At 52.8% G+C, this 20,614-nt stretch overlaps 1 protein-coding gene across 1 annotated transcript in view; it reads right to left on the bottom strand.

Moving 5' to 3' along the window:
* MYO18B (myosin XVIIIB) overlaps positions 1–20,614 on the bottom strand; it is a 236,673-nt gene that overhangs the window by 191,003 nt on the left and 25,056 nt on the right. The window contains exon 11 of the mRNA XM_012644105.1: positions 16,136–16,280. Coding sequence (XP_012499559.1) covers positions 16,136–16,280 — 145 coding nt within the window. The remainder of the gene's footprint in view (positions 1–16,135; positions 16,281–20,614) is intronic.

Below are 20,614 nucleotides of genomic sequence, written 5' to 3' on the forward strand. Positions count from 1 at the left end.
ATGATGGTGATGATGGTGATGATGATGATGGTGATGGTGATGGTGATGGTGATGGTGATGATGATGGTGATGGTGATGATGATGGTGATGGTGATGATGATAATGTGATGATGGTGATGATGATGGTGATGACGGTGATGATGATGGTGATGGTGATGGTGATGGTGATGGTGATGGTGATGGTGACGATGGTGATGGTGATGATGATGGTGATGGTGATGATGATAATGTGATGATGGTGATGATGATGGTGATGATGGTGATGATGATGATGGTGATGGTGATAGTGATGATGATGGTGATGATGGTGATGGTGATGCTGATGATGATGATGGTGATGGTGATGGTGATGATGATGGTGATGATGGTGATGGTGATGGTGATGATGGTGATGGTGATGATGGTGATGATGGTGATGGTGATGGTGATGATGGTGATGATGGTGATGATGGTGATGGTGATGACAGTGATGATGATGGTGATGGTGCTCATGATGATGCTGATGGTGACGATGCCGATGGTGAGTAATGTCCTGTCCTCCTCCTGCCCCACCACCCTCCTTAGCTGCTCTCTAAAATAGAGTTCCCAGTGGCAGTGACCTTCCTGGCCTTGATAGGCTTGGAGAAGCCATGAAGGAAATCAGCCATTGCTATTTCTGAAAAGAGGAGTGGTAAGTGGACTCTGGCTGAACTTTCTAAATCCTCCCTGATGTGAGGGGATCTGTCCAGGTGCAGCTGAGACCCACGCTGCTGGTGTAATGCAGGTGAGCACATGGAGGGCTTTGTCAGGAAAATGTGTCTTCTGCCCCCAGCTCCCTGAAGGTTGGCCGCCACACAAAGTCCAACCCCACGGATTCCTTGATCTTTGCTCATACATAGGCAACGGCCAACGTCTTCCCGGGGAAGGGCGAGAACCCTGAGTTGGCATCCGAGGTGGGGAGAAAGGGAACTGGGCAGTGACGTGGGTGATGGATCAGAGAGGATCTGGGTCTAATCCTCGTTCCTGCCATTCCAGCTGTCAGTCTTTCAGCCAGCTGCACAGCCTGGGCTGGGGGAAGCGGGTCGTGAACCCTTTCCTGCCCTGGCCCACTCCAGAGGGGATCGTGCATTCTGTCCAGGTGCTTTTGTCTCCACTCGCCTGGAGTCAAGGAGACTGTGCCCAGAATGATCCCAAAGCTAAAGGTGCAGCGATCACTCCTGGTGTGTGGGTTTGGTCTCCAGTCATTTTCTCGGCTGCTGGTGGGAAACAGGTCCCCATGGCAGGTTGGCCCACAGTTCCCGCCTTCCTTCCCCATTTCCCTTCCCCACTCCTCTCCTGGTGCTTCCTGGGATCGACGCCCTCAAAAACATCTTGGCTTTGACCCCTTGTGTCAGCATCTGTACCCGCTGTAAGGCGCTAAGGCTAGGAGACCATGGCCACGCTTAGCAAGGTTTGGTTGGCCAAGGGAAGGCTCTCGAAACAGCAGCTGATGTCCGGGCTCATGGCTCTTTCTCTGCCTCTCTGTCTATTCCTCAGAAGCCATTTGCATGTGTGGGGTGACGCCAGGCTCCAGCCAGTGTGCTACTGAGGGCAGGGCTGAGTCAGTAACTCTCTGGGTGTGGAGCAGGGCAGGGCAGCCACAGAGCTGGGGGGGTCAGAATCCCCCAACGGTGCACCTCATAGCAGTTGTTCCACGCACGGGATGGTCACCGGTATCACTGGGAAGAAATGAATTGTGTATCGTATCAATTTGGTCAATGCTTGGCTAAATAAGTTTCTTAACTGCAGGACTTCTCAAAGCCTTTAAAGTATATCTTACAAGTCTCTAAGAAGGGAGAGTTCTGTTCAGACTTATTGGTCCTCTGAATGCTTTTATAGAGGTCTTTTGTGGGTCTAATGTTCTAGGAGACACTAGTTTAGGAAAATACCATTTAACTGAAAGAGCCCTCACCTAACCAGGGGACTCTGGGCAAATTGCCACACTTGAGTTGCTTGTCCAAGGTCACTCCTGCTGTAAGAGGCAGGCTGGGATTTATACAGAGAAAACAAACAAAGGAGGAATGAGAAAAAGAAGGAAAAAGAAGGAGCAAGGGAAAGTAATGGAACTGCAGTTTCTGAGATGCTCAAATCCACCTGCAAAGGCAGGTTTTTTTCCCTTTATGCTCAACACAACAAAAAATAGAGAGAGAGAGAGAGAGAGAGAGAGAGAGAGAGAGAAAATAACATAGCTGTTTTTCCCCACGCACTACGAGTTCAATTGCTATCAATCACTGTGGCCTCCTGCATTTATTAATAACCAAGTTATTTCTCCTTCCAACAATAGCCGTGCTGCTGCTGAATTACTCAACATTATGTGACTTATTTATAATGCCGGTGCATCTGGTTCGCATTTCCTCACACTGAGGTTTACAGTTCCGAGGCCTGCGAAGAAGGAAGCCTCCTATAGAGAAGAGATAAGTCTAAGAGGCTGTAGCTGCTGCAAGAAAAGGCAATGTTCTGCAGACAGACTGCCTGGGTTCAAATCCCACCTCCACTGCTTAAAGCCATGTAACCTTGGGGAAGTCGTGTCAACACTATGAACCTCAGTCTCTTCTTCTGTTAAATGAACAGAAGCTACCCTGTGGGGTGCTGGTGGAGAGTCAATGAGGTAAATGGGGTAATAGCACGTACTCCATGAGATTGTCAAAATGGCCAAAGCTCTCAGAGTAGTGCTTGGCACGTGGTAGGCACTGATTAAATGTTAGCTGCTGTTATTATTTATGAGAAACAGAGGCGAAAAGAAAGGGGGAAACTTTCACAGAGCCACCCAACAAGTGAGTGGCTCAGCCAATCTGAACCCGGGTCCCCGAAGCATCCCAGCCTTCCCACTTCACCCTCCCAGGTGTTGGCTGCCGGCCAGCTCTGCCTTCCAGCTTCGCCATGTCTGAGCACGCATTTTTTAAAAATATATATGTAATTGTTTAACATCCCAGCGCAGCCATTCCAGCTTAATGAATGAGTCCGAGATGCTCAGAAAATGCAGAATAAATCCTTGCCGATGGTCTGGAACAGGTCTGGCTGCACCAGCTGTCAGGCACGGAGCCGAGCCCCGAGCTAGGGCAGGAGGGTGGCCCAGGAGAGGACAGGCCCCCGGGGCGCTGGGCTACCTGGCGATACTCTCGTAATCAGAGCCCTTAGGTTCACGGCAGCAGAGCGGCAGCCCTCAGGTTGACACATTATGGATAGCGAGACAGGGGCCCCAGGCCTCGCGTCGAGAAAGAAGATCCTGAACCTGCTCCATGGTGACGCAAGCCACCGTGCCTTCGCTCACTCAGGTCCCTCTACCTGGAGCCCCCTCCCTGATTTCTCCTGTTTTCAAGATTTAGCTCAGGGTCTCTGCCTCCAGCATGCCAGGAGAGGGAGGGGAGACCACTCTCAATCCGGGTCTCCTCCCAGCATCCTGCGCTTGTCTGGATCTCTCTCTCTTGACTGGGTCAGAGTTTTGCCTTGTAAGGTGAGGGTGGGGTGTCAGGGTGGCCGAGGACCTGCCATCCAGTAGGCACTGAGGGGCAGAAAAGGAGAGCGAGAGAGAAGGGACAGGAAGGAGAGGGGAAAGAAGGGCGGGGATGAGCGGGAAGGAAAGGAAGAATGAAAACGAGGAAGAAGAGAGAAAGGGAGGAGCAGAGAGAAGCAGGGTGGGACGAAGGAGGGAGGCAGGGAACAAGGAAGGGGCCGAGCGAGATGAACAGAGCACTGGCTTGGGAGTCAGGAGACCTGGGTTCTAGCCCACCTCCCCCACAGCCTCGCTGTGTGGCCCTGAGCAAGTCTCTCCCCCTCTCTGGGCCTTGGTCCCTGCCCTGTGCAAAGAGGGGCTCGGGCGGGCTGCAGTCCGAGTCCCTTTCCAGCCTTTGGGTTCCCCACTCTACCACGGATGCTCTTCAGACCGAGCGGGTGAGCGGCTCCTTTGCAGCCACGCAGGGAGGTCCCTGGGGGCGCCTGCAGAGCCCTGGGTACGTCGAGGCCAAGGGAGGCTGAGCCTGCCTGTCCGAGGCCCTCTGCACGGGGAAGCCACCTGGGCCCAGACCACAGCGGTCCCGCCCCTCCTGACTTCACAGCTCGAAACACCCTCTAATTCACAGAGCTTGGAGAAACACGCAGAGCCCTCACAGCCAGCCAGGCCCCAGACACGCACACCAGTCTGCACTCTCGGGGAAAACGCAGGGGAGGCAAGTGTGCTCCGGGCTCGGAAATCCTTGTTACGGGTGAAGCCCATCTCATTTGGGGCAGGAAGCAGCTGGGGTCAGGGTCAGGTGGGGGGCGGAGAAGCCCCCAAAACTGGAGGGGAGCAGAGCAGAGCGCTGAGCCACAGTGAGAAACTTCTAGATCGGCCTGAATCTGGCTCCTCTGCCCCTGCTAAGGAGACAGAAGTGAGCCCAGAGAAGCAAAGGCAGGGCCGGCCCAGCATATGTCTTGGAGGAGGGGACAGAGGTAGCAACCCCACAGCGGAGACAGCAGGTCCATTTGAAAACGACAGGCCTTCCTCTGACCCCCAACGAAACAGTGCATGGCAGGCAGAGGGCCTAGTTTTGTGCCACATAGAGCTGTGTGACCATGAGTTAGTGGCTTCACCTCTCTGAGCCTCAGTTTCCCCACCTACGAATGGAAATGATAACAATAGCGCCTGTTCCACAGGCTTGAGCCAAACAACCCAGATACACACCCAGGGTGGGTGAAATGGTCCGTGTCCATGGAAATGATAAACACTGGACACGCCCTTTGACCTAGAGGTTCCACTTCCAGCAAACCTCCAAAATGCTCACTCACACGCAGCACCGTCTGCATACAAGGATGTTCAGTGGGGCATTATTTATAACGCCAAAAAAGCAAGAAACCGCCTGAATGCTCATCGACGGGAGAACTGGATTGTAAATGGAGGTCCGCCCATGCTGGGCAATTCTCTGTGGTCAACAGAGAGAATTAGGGACATTGCTCTGAACCAAGGTGGAAAGAGACCCCATGACAAGCCGTGACGTGAGATGTGAAAAAAGCGAAGGACACAGAAACAGAGCGGGCGTGAACCCACGGGTGTAAAGAGCCACAGCCGGGCACTCGGCCCATACCTGTGTGATGTGCACAGACGCGGCTAACTGCAGTTTTAAAGCCCCGAAGATGAGGGCCATGGCCTGGGTTACGGTGACGTACCCGCGTCAACATCCCCGTGTCCTGCAGCCATATGTGACGCCACCATTGAGGGACACTGGGGGAGGGGCTCATGAGACTCTGTGTGTGATTATTGCCACTTCCTGTGATTCTATCATATAATTATTTCAAATCAAAAGCTCGAGAAGTAAAAACACCCAGCCTGTCAGGGCAGTGAGACTATCCCGTATGTCACCGTAGCGGAGGACGCAGGCCGTCACCCAGTTGTCGACATCCACAGCGCTGTGCGCCAGAAAGAGCGACCCCGGGTGTAAACTGTGGACGTTGATTGATACTAATGTATCGATGCTGGTGCCTCACACGGTGTCAATCATGAGGGGGGAGGTGGGGTGGAGAAGGGGGAAGAGGCTTAAAATCTGTTTTTTTAAAAGTGCCTGAAACTGTTCTCCGTGGCCACCCTGGACAGCAGTGGGATCCAGAGTGAGCACAGGGACCGTCCTTTCTTTGTCACCCTCTATTCTTCCGCACTGTTTCCATTTCTGATGGAAAGTCATTCAAGTATTACTCCTACGACTGCTTTAAAACTATAACGATGGTAAAGCACTCCACGGGGCGCCGGAATATCTGGTCACGGCACTGTGTGAATAGCAGCACGGTCACTGCTGTCACCGGCCTCCTGCACTCAGGGTCCTGCCCCAGCATGGAAGTGTCCGGCCGCCTCCTCCCATCCCTGATGGGCGGCCCTGGCTGACGGAGCTGGGACGTCGCAGCAGGAGGCGGGGGCTGGGACTTTCTCACTGCTGACATTGTCTTTCTGGAAGCTTCCCCTGGGATCCCCGGGTCACGGCCCCACGTAGTCACGGATTGACGTCGTTCCCGTGGCAGGCGGCGAGAGAGCTGCCAGCTGAATAGCAGCCTCCCTTCATCGTCCCATTACGAGGCCCCTCCTTGGGTTATATATGGGTCCCACCGTGGCATGTATTAAGCCATGGGTCAGCGGCAAGCAGACCGGCAAATTTAGTGAGTGACAAATAAACACCCCGCCAGCCTTCAGAGAGAGACGAAACAAAGCTGTGCCCCCGTCGGGGCAGGCATCGCGCATCCCTGTTGCCATTTTGGATTCTGAACGTTACTGCCATTTTTGTGCAGGAGCGGGGGACAACAGAGTGACCAGCAGTTGACTTTCTGGGGGACAAAGCGCATCAGCTCTGACGGCCACAGGATCGCAGGGACTGGAGAGGGTTAAAGACCAGCCCAAGTCAGCCTCCCCTCCTAAGCATCACTGGGGAAAACTGCCCGGACAGGACAGATCTCTCATTAACAATGATAATGACAATACTAACAATGACAGAGCTTTAAATATTCAAATTAAATAACATAAACCTCACAAGAACCCTAAGAGGTAGGTATTAGTATCCCCATTTTACAGATGAGAACACTGAGTCTCAGCTGTCAAGAGAGCCGCCAAGATCATGCAAGAGAAGCAGGATTGAACACAGGTCAGCCTGGTCCATGCCTTTGGCCTCGATTCTGAGCTGTCCTCTATCTGCTTAGTGGGACGGCCTCCCCGATGCAGGACTGGGTGGAGAGTGGATGGAGCTGGGAAGGAGCTCTTAGGAGACAGGACAGAGGTCCAGGTACCCAGAACGCACCCTCATCATGGAGAAGGGAAGGAACTTTGCAGGCAGACAGGCACTAACTTCTAACCTTGGCCCCACCGCATGATGCTGTTCAACTTTGGCAATGTTACCTAACCTCTCTGAGCCTCAGCACCCTGAATCACAAATGGTGACTCCTTCCTTACTTGTCAAGGTTGCTGTGAGAATTAAAAGAGAGAATCCGTGGAAAGTGACCTCCTAGCCCTTGCTGAGATAGAGAACAGGGAAACCCGAAGAGGATTTTGCTAACAGAGATCATTCCTGGGAAGAGTATTGTCTCTGATTATAATCTCATACAAAAAAAGAGGCCCCAGGACAGAGAAACTGTCTTGCTGCAAAGAGCCCATGGAGTTCATCCTTGATTTACTCTTCTGCAAGAAGAGGGTTCTTAGGGGGCCCCTGGAAATAAAACAGAGGGCAAAAGTCCCAGGGAGCATCCTCTCTCCACCTCAACAGAGATCTGGGAAGCCCGGGCTGTGGAACTCCACAAGCCTTGCGGCAGCATAATCCACAGCAGCCGACTCTTACTGACACACCCGCACTGCGCTATTACAAAGAGCCTGTGGCACACGGCGCCTCAGTTCATCTGTGCAGCAGACCTGTGAAGTCACTATCTTTACAAACCCATTTTACAGGCAAGAAAACTGAGCTACGGAAGGCTAAAGTTACTTACTTGAGGTCACTGTGGCAAAATAGGGCCACGCCCATGTCTCCTATGCCCTAGAACTTTGCTGCTCCCCCATCCAGGGGTGGACTCTGGTTCCCTCTGTCCTTGAAACTGTGACATATTTATTACCAATAGAACGTGGCACTCTCTCCTTGTAGAGTAAGTTCTGGAGAGCACCCAATTGCTACCATTAGAAACACGTGGGCACCAGCTAATTGTTCCACAGGCCACTTTTTGCCAAAGGAAAGAAACACGAGTTTGGATCAACAGTTGTCTAATGGCTCCAGGGAAACGGCCCAAGCCCTGAGCCTTGGCGAACAGCAAACCAACTGCGATGTCAAATCACCGGGTGTTTCCTGCCTGTGGCGTGATGCCGGCCCTCAGAGCCCCCTCCCGCCGCCTTCCCAAGGGACCCATCGGTGACAGCGAACCAGAAAAACAGAGAGCAGGTGTGGACATTATGCAGGGGGAGGGCAGGACCCAGCCCCTGTGCCACCACAAGAGCTGGTCTCTAAGATCCAAAGGCCAGCTGTGTCCAGCCTGTTCAAACAAGTGTCTCTGCCACGTGGGCAGTCAATGGGGGGTGGTTGAGAGTTGAGGCAGGAAGAGACACCCACGGGAGCAGAATGGCTCCCTCTCAGGGCCCTTCGTCCACCTGTCCTTCTGCCTGGCCCCTCCCCTTCACCTGCCAACGCAATCGAGCGCATAAACAGCTCACATCCCTCGTCTGGATTCTATTCCAGGGCGATCTCCCCGTCCTTCGAGAGTTGCTGAGAAGATGTATCAGTCGACAAATATTTACTGAGCACGTACTACGTGCCAGGCCCTGTGCCGGGCCTTGGGCATGCAACCGTGCGCAGAATCAGACAGGGGCTCTGCGCTCACAGAGGTACAGCCCGGCGGGGGAGACAGATGTTAATCCAATAAGCAATCACCCCACATGAGAAATGAATAAGGTGGCATTACCTAATGCCAGAGTACCCAGAGCAGGAAAAGCAGACCTCGCCCAGGGGTCAGCGAAGGCTCACGGTGGGGGAGCGGCTTTCGAAAGGGGAGCAGCAAGGGGAGGAGGGGAGGGGCAGAGACACAAGCCCAGCACTGCAGTGCCCTTGGGGAGCAGCAAGAGAGCGGAATGGGAGACGTCCCTGTGACGAGCCACGGCCGCGTGGACTCAGACCGAGATGCAGAGGCGGACAGGGACCGGAGCAGGCTGGGACTGCCCACGCAGGGAGCCACGGACAGCCCTATGGGCGGGACCCGATCGGACGTGCGAGTTGAGACTTCCCACCGGCCGGGGTGTGAGAACTCAGGGCAGGGAGGATGGGAAGAGGGGAAGCAGGAGCCCAGCCGGGAAGCACGCCCAGGCTTCCGCGCCAGAGTCGCCGTCCAGTGGGTGAGGCCATCAAGACATAAGGATCCCTGGAGAGAGCTCTGGGGCTCCCCAAACACCCCCGCAGGCCGTCTCTCCCGACCTGATTCGACAGCGCCCACACGGGGACCCTTTGTCTTCTGACCACGAAGGACACTCCTTTGCAGGCCACAATGAAACAAGGTGGCCTTCGAGCCAGATAGACGTGGGCTCCCGTCTGAGCTTGGGTGCGGCCTCACTGTGCGCCCTGGGCCAGCGGTTCCTCCTGGAAGAGCTTCGGTCTCCCCATCCGCGGAACAGCGCTGAGTTTATCCAGAGGAGCGAGCGGAACAGCGTGCGCTCAACGGTAGCACGAGGCAGCCCTGGAGAGTGTGCCTTAAAATGCGGCTGCCCTGCTCTGTCGCCGCTGAAGCTGGGTGCCGAGGGAGGGGAGGGCGCACCTGCTCTCCAGCTCTCAGAGGAGCTGAGTGACAGAGCACGTCCCCCGCACTGAGCAGGGCCCGGCTCCTCCTCAGCAGACAAGCCCGCCACGCCTTCTGCGCAGCACGGACGTTCTAGCTGAACCAGACCACCGGGCGTCCATGAGCGATGCCCGCAGCATCCACCATACCCGGCCTCACACTCCTGACAGCGCCCCCTCTGGCAGGACAGCCGGGCAGCATCCCACGCAAGTTCAGCTGCCTTCCCCTCCCAGCCTGGACCTTGCCACGCAGAGCAGGGCCACCCCCTGACCTCCAGGCTGAGCAAAAATAAACTTGCCCTGGACAACCAAGAATCTTACGTGGCAGGTGCCACCTGAGCCCACTCCTCCTGTGCCAAGAGTGACCCCCCCACCAACCCAAAGAAGAATTGCCTAGAATTCAGGAGCACTCTTGCACAAGAAGAGCTTGTCGGGGATCAGAAAACAGTACCCCAACATAAAGGCCTGAGAGGCAAAAGCTTTTTCTCTGACCTTCTCCTGTCCTCGTGCCTCTCAGCCCCATGCTCCCCCGAGGCTAGCCGTAGAAACCAGAACCCCGCTCCAAGGCAGGCCAGAGAAACCAGAACCCCTTTTTTGAAAGCCAGCCGTAAAACCTAAAGTGATTCTGTGTAAAAACTGGCCATATGGAAGTTATCCGACCCACCTTGTTTGACTGTAGGTCACGAGACCCCCATTCCAGAGAGGGTCCTGCACACACCTAGAAGGAAGGACGCTGCTCCGAGAGCCCAAGAAAAATCTAGACACACAGGCCCTGCTGGGTTTCCCCACGCAGCCTGTTAGCATTAGCTCACACCCCTTTTGTCCAATCCTATTTCTGCATGCTGTCTGTACTCTCTTGAACCTAAACGTAAAAATGGACAATTTCCCCTGTACCTTTGTGTCTTCACTCTGGAGGCTCCTGTGTAACACATTAAATAAACTCATCAATCAATCTGCCTCGAGTCAGTGATTTTTGAGTGAACCTTTAGGGGTCCCCGGGCCTTGGTCCCCACAAGCTCCAATGACAATGGCAGTGGGTGAGAAGGATTCTGGTCCCCAGGCAAAGCTGGAGAGCCTAGGTTCCGGCAGCCCTGAGCTCTACCACTTCCTGGCTGTGTGCCCTTGAGCAAGTCGCATCACCTCTCTGAGCCACAATTGCCTCATCGGAACAAATGACAAAGAGCCACCTTATGGCATTGCTTTGAATACTCATTCAGGTCCTGTGGTCAAGCCTCTGACTCAGCCCAGCAAGTGCTCAGGAATCATCACTCCCTGTCCCCCGGGAGCGTGGGGGTCTTTGTGGGAGCTTTGGCTTGTCTCTGAGCAAGATGGGTGCCCTGGGGGATGGAGGGATGGTGTGGGCTGGGTTTTGTCTGAAAAGGGCCACTTTGGTGGCTGGGTGGGAGAATGCACAAGGTTAAAAATAGAAATTAAGGTGAAACAGAATGCGGCAGGATTGGTAGCTACAGAGAAAGTCGTTCTACCAGGGTGAGTCGGTGCATATGTTGTGTCTACGTGCCAGTGTGAAGGTGTTTTTTCTTTTCTCCGCCCCCCACCCCACCCTCAGGAATACAGAGGATTCCGTCTGTGTACTTTTCTCTCTAAATCATGTGTGTGTATGTGTGTGTGTTTTCACTGGGTCAGGAGGGAAAATGTTTCTTGTCATGCGTTGAAGTCAAAACAGTATGCAACTCACCAAAGTCAGTGCCAATGATTAGAAGTTTAAGAGAGAGGATCGGATGAGCAGACCCAAAGGTCTGGTTTACTTTTATCCTGGGATGTGCAGGATAAACAAAATGGACACATCTCCAGATCGATGAAGCCCTGAGCTAATGACTTCCTCTGTGCATCACTGCATTCCATCTGCTCTCACCTATGGGGAAGGTATTATCATTGTCCCCATTTTATAGATGAGAAAACTGAGGCTTAAAGACAGAAACCAACCTGTTCCAACTTACACAGCTAACAAAGGGCAGAGCTGAAACTTGGCTGGGTGTGTCTGACCATAGTCTAGTCTTCTAAGCATGCTTATGTACACCATCCCATCCCAGAACCGCTCGGCCTCTGCCTTCCCTCTGGAGAATGGGTGTAATTCTACCCCTGCACAGGCTCATTTGGGGCATACACTCAATTAGCATTTCTCGAGCAGTTCCTATGGCCCAGGTCTTGGGAAGAATGGAAAGAAAACATGGTCCACGGCTAAACAAAATGTGGTATATCCATACGATGAAATATTATTCAGCCCTACAAAGGATTGAAGCACTGATCGGTGATACAACAGAGATGGATCTTGAAAACACTATGCTAAGCGAAAAAAGCCAATCACAAAAGAACACATATGATTGCGTTCATGTAAGATGCCCAGAACAAGGAAATCCACAGAGACAGAGAGCAGCTCAGTGGTGGTTTAAGACTGGGAGGAGCGCATTGCCTAAGGATGAGGGGTTTAGGGGGCGACGGCTGAAGGGTTTCTTTTTAAGATGATGAAAATGTTCCAAATTTGACTAGAATTGACTATGTGATAGTTGCACATATTTGAGACTATTCTAAAAACCGCTGAAGTGTACGCTCCAAGTGGGTGAGCCGTATGGTACGTGAAGTGCACCTCAGTAAAGCCGCTTTGCAAATAGGTCTGGGCCACTCTTGCCAGCAGTGCGAGCTTGGGTGAGGCCCAGATGGCTCCATGCTGCCATTTCTCCCGTTTATAGATCGAGTTCAGGCTAATTATGTAACGTGACCCGGGTTACGCACAGCCAGTAAAAGGCCAAGCTGAGATTTGAACCTAGAACTGGCTGACGCCAAAGTGTCCGTGTCCTTTTCTCTGCCACATCCGAGGGGAGGTGTCCTCTCTGACGCTGGGGCTGCCCAGGGCACCCGGCTGATGACAGGGTTAGCCTGAGCCCCTGCAGGCGGCCAACCAGCTGCCCAAGGGAAGGCGCCGAAAGGTCTCCTGCAATAAAGGACACCGCATTGCATCACAGGAACCGAAGGGACAGGGACGGGGGCCAGCAGGGACCTGGTGGGAACTTCAGGGGGGATGCAATGTGACCCCCGCCTCAGAGCAGGAGGCTCAGGAGGGTCCCAAGGAGTTGTGTGGGGGTCTTGTGTGATGTCGGTGCCGAAGGTCCCTGGGCAGGGACCACGTGGTGACCGCAGGCCTGGCCCTCATCAGCCTGGGACCACCATGCATGCGCATAGCGGTCTTTTAAAGAACAAAGAAGGGCTGGAGCCCTTATAAAGCAGGAAAAAAGGAGAAGGAAGTTTCCAGAAGAGAAAGAGGAAGCAACAGTGCCCAGAGTGGGCAAGAGGATGACAGTGGAAAGGAAAACCCCCCGCCCAGTCAGTGTCCTGGGTTCAGGCCTCACCACGTTGGCCGCCCGTCCCCAGTCTGGTTGACCCGGGACACTAGGGATTAATGCTGCACATCCCCAGGAGGCCCTGGGTGGAGGCCACAGCCAGCCAGGCCCGGGGGGCTGTCGCTCAGGGCTTGGCCCCTGTGATAAATACATATTCAGCCTTTGTCCCCGGTTCCCAGCACACACTCCAAAACCCCTTTGGAATCTCCATAAGACTGTCTTGGGGATGCTCGTGAGATGACTGGTGTCTGGGGGCCCCTAGGTAGCTTCAGGATGGGGGATGGCCACCAGAAAGACCACGGCACGATTGGAGGGTCAGGGGCTTTCAACCGCACCCCCAACCTCTGAGGAGGGGAGAGGCGCGGGAGATCGAGCCCATCACCACTGGCTGGTGATTTAATCCATCGCGCCTGCATCAGGAAACCTCCATAGAACCCCTAAACGATGGCGTCCCAAGGGCTTCCCATACATCGGAGTGCTGGGAGGGTGTCGCTCGGGGAGAGGCAGGCAGCTCCCTACACTTTGCCCCATGCGGCTCTTCCATCTGGCTGTCCCTGAGATGTACCCTGTGTAATGAACCGGTAGTAGTAGGTCAAGTGCTTTACTGAGTCCTGGGAGTCACTGCAGTGAATCACCAAACAGGAGGACGGGGTTGAGGGAGCCCCAACTTTAGAGCCAGTCAGCTGGAAGAGTAGGAGGCCCGGGGCTTGCAGCCAGCACCCGTCGTGGGGGCAGTCGTGCGGGACCGAGCCCTTCCCCTGTGGGGTCTGCGCTAGCTGCAGGTGTCAGTGAGCTGTTGTCCTGCTGGAGGAGGCAGCAGCACAGGGTGCCCGGCAGGTAGGAGGTGTGGTTCCGGAGGCTGGGCCCATCTCTGGCAGTCCTAAGTCCAGATACCATCTCTGGCTTTGCCTGTGTGTCCTGAGGAGTTTGTACGAAACTCTCTGGTGGGCATCGGTTTGTTCATTTGTAAAAAGGGCATCATTCTTGTCCCTCCCAGGCTGCTCTAAGGAGGCAGTGACATGGTCAGATCTGTAAGCGCTGAGCACAGGGGCTCCAGGAAAATGAGACTGGCCCAAACCTCACTCTGGCACGTCCTGGCTGTGTGATACCAGGTAAGTGATGCACCTTCTCTGTGCTGCTGTTTGCTTGTCTATAAAATGGAAACGGATGAAAGTGAAGACTTATGAACCCCTCCACCAGGAGCCAAGTTCTGGGCTCTGCAGTCCTGGGCATTGATTCATTTAATCCTCACAACACGCCTCCAAAGTGGGTGTCACCATGACCCCCATGAGCCCCATTTCACAAAGGAGGAACTGGGCTCGGGGAGATCGGGCCGGCATTCACAGCCAGCAGGCTGACTCGGGACTCTTGTCAATGGCCCTGTTTTTCCTCGCGGGACGAGTACAAGAGTCTGATCAGATCAAAAGGCACAATAGAGATACCAGAGCTTTTGCAATTGTCAAACACCAAGCCAATATTAACAGTTCAAAACCCTGAGTCCAGTAATAAGGCCCCCAAATCTCCCCACAGGGGCTGTCATTGGCTTTTAAAAACAGGATCAGGGCTCTCAACATAAGTTGGGAAGCCAAGCGCGCTGGGAAGAGAGTATCATTTTAATGAAGAAAAAGAAAAAAACCTTGATTAATGAAAATGATTCTTAATATATTTCAAAATGATCTGTTATGACACAAAGCAAAGACATTTATATACGACTTTGAAATTCTTAATAGCTGATTTTAGAGCAACCTATTATGAAATGTTCCAAAGCAGAATATATAGTAAGTAAATCATCGGGCAGGCCTCCCAGGCAGACTGACGGCAGCTCTTCTTAAAATAATTTACGAGGTGGGGTGGGGAGGGGAGGGATGGGAGAAATTATTGCCATAATCGTGTATTAATAAAATATTTATAAAAGCAATTTTCTCTTTTATCGTCCCGGCGTTCGCATGCATGGGTTAGGTCTCGGTCCGCATCCGCCCTCTGCCCCGGGAGGAGAAACTCAGGCATCTAACCGAGCTTCCTCACGTCTCTGCTGACACGCCGACAGTCCAGGGGGTTCCCTTTGTCTCTGGATAAATACCCCAGTTTCCTGGCCTCTTGGATCAGACAACTAGGAGGCATGTTCCCCAGAGTGTCCCAGAGGTCGCCAGTGGGACTGAGCTTCAACTGCCCAGGGAAGCTGCTCCTAACGCACCTGCGTCACCTGCCTTCCCGTCCCCCGTCTCACTTCTGCCTCCCCCTGCTGGTGCCTCCTGGGATCCTCTCCCACACAAGGCACACGCCTCCTGTCTTCGTCTCGCATCTTCTGGTGGGGCACAGCCTAAATCAGCCTCCTCATCCTCGTTCCGTTTAATCCGCGCGTTGAACCCGCTCTTAGCCCATTGAAAGAAGCAGCCAGGGAATCTGAGAGATTCATCTTTAACCCAAATCCGCCTCATTCAAGAGGCCACGCCCTGCAGTGTGTGACACCTCGCCCTTCCAAGTCTCGGTTTTCTATTCTGGAAAACACATTTGCTTCCTGCCACACGTCCCCAGACCACGGAGGTCTAAGCGCCAACACGGAGCCTTCCCTCCTTTCCTGGTCTGAACGATGCAGTCGCGCCCCCTCTCTGTGGGCTAATAAAGCTGGGTGACGGCCTCACATTTAGAAGTCTCATCTCTCCAAGCAAGACGGCAAAGTCACAAGGAGGGACGGTACCCACACAGCCTCTCCTGTGCCCCCACCAACACCCAGCGCAGGTCTGGGCACAAAGTCAGTGTTGACTCATCTCAGCAGCTGGGGTGGCTCTTGAGAAAGGGTTCAACAGAGGCAATGTTGTCTGAAGTGCTCAGCTAAAGTTAGATGGCGCAAAGTAAAAAATGGATGGTTTTCTGGGCCCTGTTTGCAGTTTTCTCGAACTTCTGCTTCTATGGGGTGACTGTTTAATGTCGATATGATCAGAGGATAGCAACTTAGTCTCCACACTGAGAAACCCACGCTGAAAATCAGAACTCTGCTTCGCCTAGAGCTACCGATGGAAAGACTTCCCTTGGGGGTTTGCAGAAGAGGACCGAAATGGCGACTGGAGCCTTCTGGACTCTTCTTTAGCATGGCCTACAGTTGCTCTGCCCAGTATAGTAGCCACTAGCTACACGTGGCCACTTAAATTCAAATTAGTTAGAATTAAACACAATGAAAAATGCAGTTCCTCACTTGCACTGGCTGTATTTCAAGTGTTCGACGGCCACCTGCAGCCAGTGGCTACCACGCTGGACAGCATAGCGAGAGAACATCTCTGGTATTTCGGGAAGTTCCTTTGGACAGACCTGGTCTAGAAGGTTTGTTTGGAAATTCCAGCCCTGTTTCCTCCTCGTGATGCCTGGTTTCAGCAGCCTCCCGCAGAGCAGTCCCAGAGACACTGAAGATGACAGATTGACCCTGTCCCCATCTCTCCGGGAGAAGGGCCTTGTCAGGCACCTGCCAAAGGAGACAGCTGGCGACCCAGGTGACCAGCAGGAAGAACGTACCTTTGCAGGCCCCCGCCGCACCAAGGTGGTAGATGGCTGCCAGCACCCGCCAAATGGCTCGCTGCTCGCTCTCTGAGATGTCCAGTAGCTCCATGGCGCCCCGGAGCTGGGCAAAGGCAGCCGCCGCCTTCTGCTTGTCTTCAGGCTGAGAGGGGAGGGAGAGGAAGAGAAAAAGCGGCCGTCACTTGGAGAACATGCGAATCCACAACTTGAACAAAGCTCGGTCTCAGGAGAACGTGTGGGTCACTATGTTACCCCGGTAAATTACCCACAATGAAGCCGAGGAGTGTTGCCCAACAAACTCAGTCATCTGGGAAAATTATCAAAATCATCCCTATCTGACTTCGCCATGCAGCGTGAGTTTTATGCACGCGTGTGTTCATTCAGGACAGATTTACGGAGGCTCTGCTCCACCCTGGGCTCTGGTCTGGGCGTGCAAAGATGAGCCAAAGACCCAGACCTTGACTTTGAGGCCCTCTCAAGGTAGAAGTGGGAAGAGACATAAAAGTCACTGAGTGTGAAACAGGCTAAGTGCAAGGCAGGTTACAGGTCTACGTGGGGAGCTCTGGGGTATCAGAGGAGGGAGTGGGAATCCATCTCGCCCAGGAGAGCCAAAGAGAAGAATGCGGATGAGACCAAATTGTGATCAAAGTATGAAAGACAAATCAGCAGAGTTAACCAATTTAAGGTAACAAGGGTCCTTACAGGCAGAAGGAACCACATGAGCAAAAGGGAATTTTGGGGACAACAGGTGATCCATTAAAACAGTTTATTAATATTTTTGGAAGGGGGTGAGACAGAGAAGGGGAGAAGATAAAACTCAAGAAGCTGGCAGGGGCCAATCTTAAAAGCCTCAAGTATTATATTAAAAAAAGGCACGGACTTTACATTGCAGCCATGATTGGCAAATACGCATACGTGTCCCTACTGATATTCCTGGACTCACGGCAGACATCACTAATCAACCACTAATCAATCAAGATCCCACAGCAAGCCGATGAGTCCAGATTCCTTTCGGGACATCACCTCTTGTGGCTGCCACCAACTGATCTGCCTTAGTAACTGAAATGGTACTAGTTTTCCACCCCCCATGCAGCAATGGGAAACTGCCAAAGATTTTAACAGGAGGCAAGAGAAAATGACACCATCAGATGTTTATGGGTTGTAGGGTTGTTGTTGTTGTTGTTTTTAAGATTTATGATCCCAATTATGTGTGACTGAATATTAAAATTAGTCTGAAACTACTGTGCACACACCATCTGGCCAAGGAGGCTCAGCTCAGAAGCCTGCTGGGTAAAGAGGAAGTGAGCCGGGCACAGGAATTCTTTTGTCAATAATCCACCAGCAGATAATGAGAAACTGATTTGCACTTAGCCTGCTTAGAGAACTTGGGTGATGAACCATAGGCTGTCAAAGCAGGTCCTTGAATTTTGTAAAGTCCAGCACCCAGAGACGGGGAGACACTTGCCCAAGATCACACAGCAAATTAACACCAGATACAAGATGAGAAGCAGGCTTTTCTGCCTCCCAGTTCCAAGCCATTTGTCCCCTCCATTCAGGCCGCTTCTAATTGGGAAACCCACAAAGATCATCAACCAGTTGGGGCGACGTCAAAGCACGCAACGACACTGAGAGATTTGCTGTGGAAACACTTCAGTTAATAGCAAAAGCATGTTCCACTGATCCATCATATTTGTGGGCCGCCACAGGACCACAAAATCCCTAGCAACCAGAAGCTCAACCTAGCAACCGCAGCTGGAGCCAACGTAGGGAAGGAAGGCGTCTTACCGACATACTCTTGGTTATTTATGAGATTTCAAAGTAGCAGAAAGAGGACGCTAAAAGGACCGTGCCCACGCATTTATTACAGCTCCCACCGTCAGCTGCGAGCATTTGACTTTCCATCTGAGGTGGACTCCGTCATCCGCCGCTTAGCTCGCGGGAAGAGAAGAATGAGAAAACTCCTGCTAAAGCTCCTTTGCTTCCAACTCTTCCTCCCCTCCCCCCCTTCCATTGTCTCTTTTGGACCAGAAGCCACGAATCAACAAATATATAGGTTTTTGATTTAAAATGATAATGATCGGGAAGGTGTTTGCAGTTCCTTAAACTTGCAGAGAGCCAACTGTTCTTCAAACACCTCTGCATAACGCCCTGGCAAAAGCCACTCTTTGGATCAAAATCGTGAAAACAGAGATCAGTCGAACGAATGGAATAAATCATCGTCCAAATCACTGAATTGTACCCTTACAGTGAGTATACTTTGTACACTTTATGTTCTACCTCGATTAAAAAAATAATCAGTGGGAGGGAAAAAAATTCAAATCACAAGATGCTCAGAGTTTTTCTGAGGCAATCAGTCTCAAGGTCAACCAAAGTCTGCAGGTAACTGAGCGAAAAAAAATAAAATCCAAAATGTTCAGTCCGTATTAACACGGCCTAGGTTTAGAGCACCCAAGAGATTCCTGCGATGCTGAGAGAGGCCAGGTTTGGATCTGGAGTCAGACACCACTCTGGACTCTGCAATCCCAGCGGTATCACTCTGCACAAGTCTCTTGCCCTTGAACCTCAGTTTTCACTTTTTTTTTTTTTTAATGGAAATAATATCCTGCTGTCCTCCTAGGGCTGTCTTGAGAACTAAATGAGTCGATACGTGTAAAGCAATCAGCACGGTAGCAGGCACACAGTGGTGCTCAATAAATGACGGTTTCTACTCACTACTGCCTCTCTCTCTCCATGCCTTTGCCTAGGCTGTTCCACCTCCCAGGGACACTTTTCCCCATTGCTGCCCAAGTTCGTGCCCAGCACTCCATGGAAAGTGGGTAAGGCATGGCGCTGCCCTCCATGGGCTCCCAGTGCACTGTGGGTGACAGATGTGCAAACAGATGGTGGGTGACACACAGAGTGCTTGCCAGGAGCTGGGGAGACTCTGGGCAGGGGCCTAGAACCAACTAGAAAGGAAGGGAGGCTTCCTGGAAGTAGTGGTATATGAAGCAGTTCAGGAAGGGTGAACAGAAGGAGCCAGGCAGAGTGGGTGCTGGGAAGCAGGAAGGGTCTGCAAGCAGAAGGACAGGGGGCCGGGGGAGCATGGGACATTTGAGTGCTGAGAACCCCAAGGACAGGCAGGTGTTCAGGCTTCTCTCGCAGAGTAAAGCGCAGTGGGGAGCCACGGCTTGCAGCGGCGAGCTGCTCTCTGACAGATGCTCCTGGAGCCTTCCCTGGAAGAGGGAAGTGGCACCCGGGCATCCTCTCCCCGGGATACGAGGACACTGGACGGCCTTAGGCAGGCCTGGGTCTGACTGCGACTCACGGGGATGTAAACCAGTCCCCTCTCCTCCAGGGCCAGGTAGACTCCCCTGGGGCTCTACAACCCACCTGACCTGGGGTCTCCCATCCCTCCACCTCCTGGCCCTGGAGCCAGCTCGGGGAGGAAAATGCTGAGCCCTGACTCAATTCATCTGCGAAAGAAATATCGCGTGAGTGCCTGCGCAAGCGGGTGAGCCGCATGGACACTGTGGGGAGGGCAGGACGGGTGTCCGTCCAGAGCCTGTTCCCAAGTGGCTCTGCCTCTCACTCAACATCTCAGCAATTCACTTCCTTCCTGGGCACTGAGAGTCCATTTAAGTGGGGAGGAGAGAAAGCATTAATTGAGCACCTACTACATTGTACTAGTGGTTTTTCCCTATGAGGCAGGCTTGGGTCTCTCCAACTGACAGAGGAGGAAACTGAGGCTCAGAGAGATGAAGTTTCTTGCCCAAGGCCACCCAGCTGGGGAGGGACAGAGTTAATAAATATCACTCTGCTGGGCCCCCAATCCTTGGAGTCACCTGAGGAGTTGGGTGATGCTCTACCCATTCCCCAGGTGGAAAACTAAGTCTGAGAGAGGTTAAGTGACCCAGGGGCGTACAGTGCATCAGACCCCAGAGCACACTGTCTTCAGCCATGACGCGGGACTGAGATGACAAAGTGGGAAGAACAGAAGTAACGGATGTGAAGTCAGGCCGACCAGGGTCCCAGTTCTGCCTCTGCCACTTAAAAACTGTGTGTCCTTGGGCAAGTTACTTCACCTCTCTGAGTCTGGCTACTCCTGGAAAACAGATGTGATCATAATTCCTCACCTCCAAGGGCCCTTAGGAGGATTAAGTAAAGGAAACCCCCGGCAGAGCCCCGGCACGAGCAAGTGACCGCCATGCTGCCCTTTGGAGACGATTCCTCTGCAGTTGACAACTGCGTCGTGAGAAATAAATGCACCTCCGGCCCACGCCTGGAATGTGACAGCCAGAAGCACACTGCTGGGAGGCAAGGAATGTTATTATTATTATTATTATGACTACCACGGCTGCCGGGAACTTTTAAAAAAAATACCAGGCTAGGCTGCAGAAAAACAAATTATAGAGAAGAAGAAAATAATAGGAAAGCTTTGTGATTTCACAAATGTGTCCTGGTGCTCAGCAGATCTCGATTAAGTTCCAGTTAAAAGCT

The sequence above is a fragment of the Propithecus coquereli genome, unplaced genomic scaffold, assembly GCF_000956105.1.
Source record: "Propithecus coquereli isolate 6110/MARCELLA unplaced genomic scaffold, Pcoq_1.0 Scaffold206, whole genome shotgun sequence".
Classification (NCBI taxonomy): domain Eukaryota; kingdom Metazoa; phylum Chordata; class Mammalia; order Primates; family Indriidae; genus Propithecus; species Propithecus coquereli.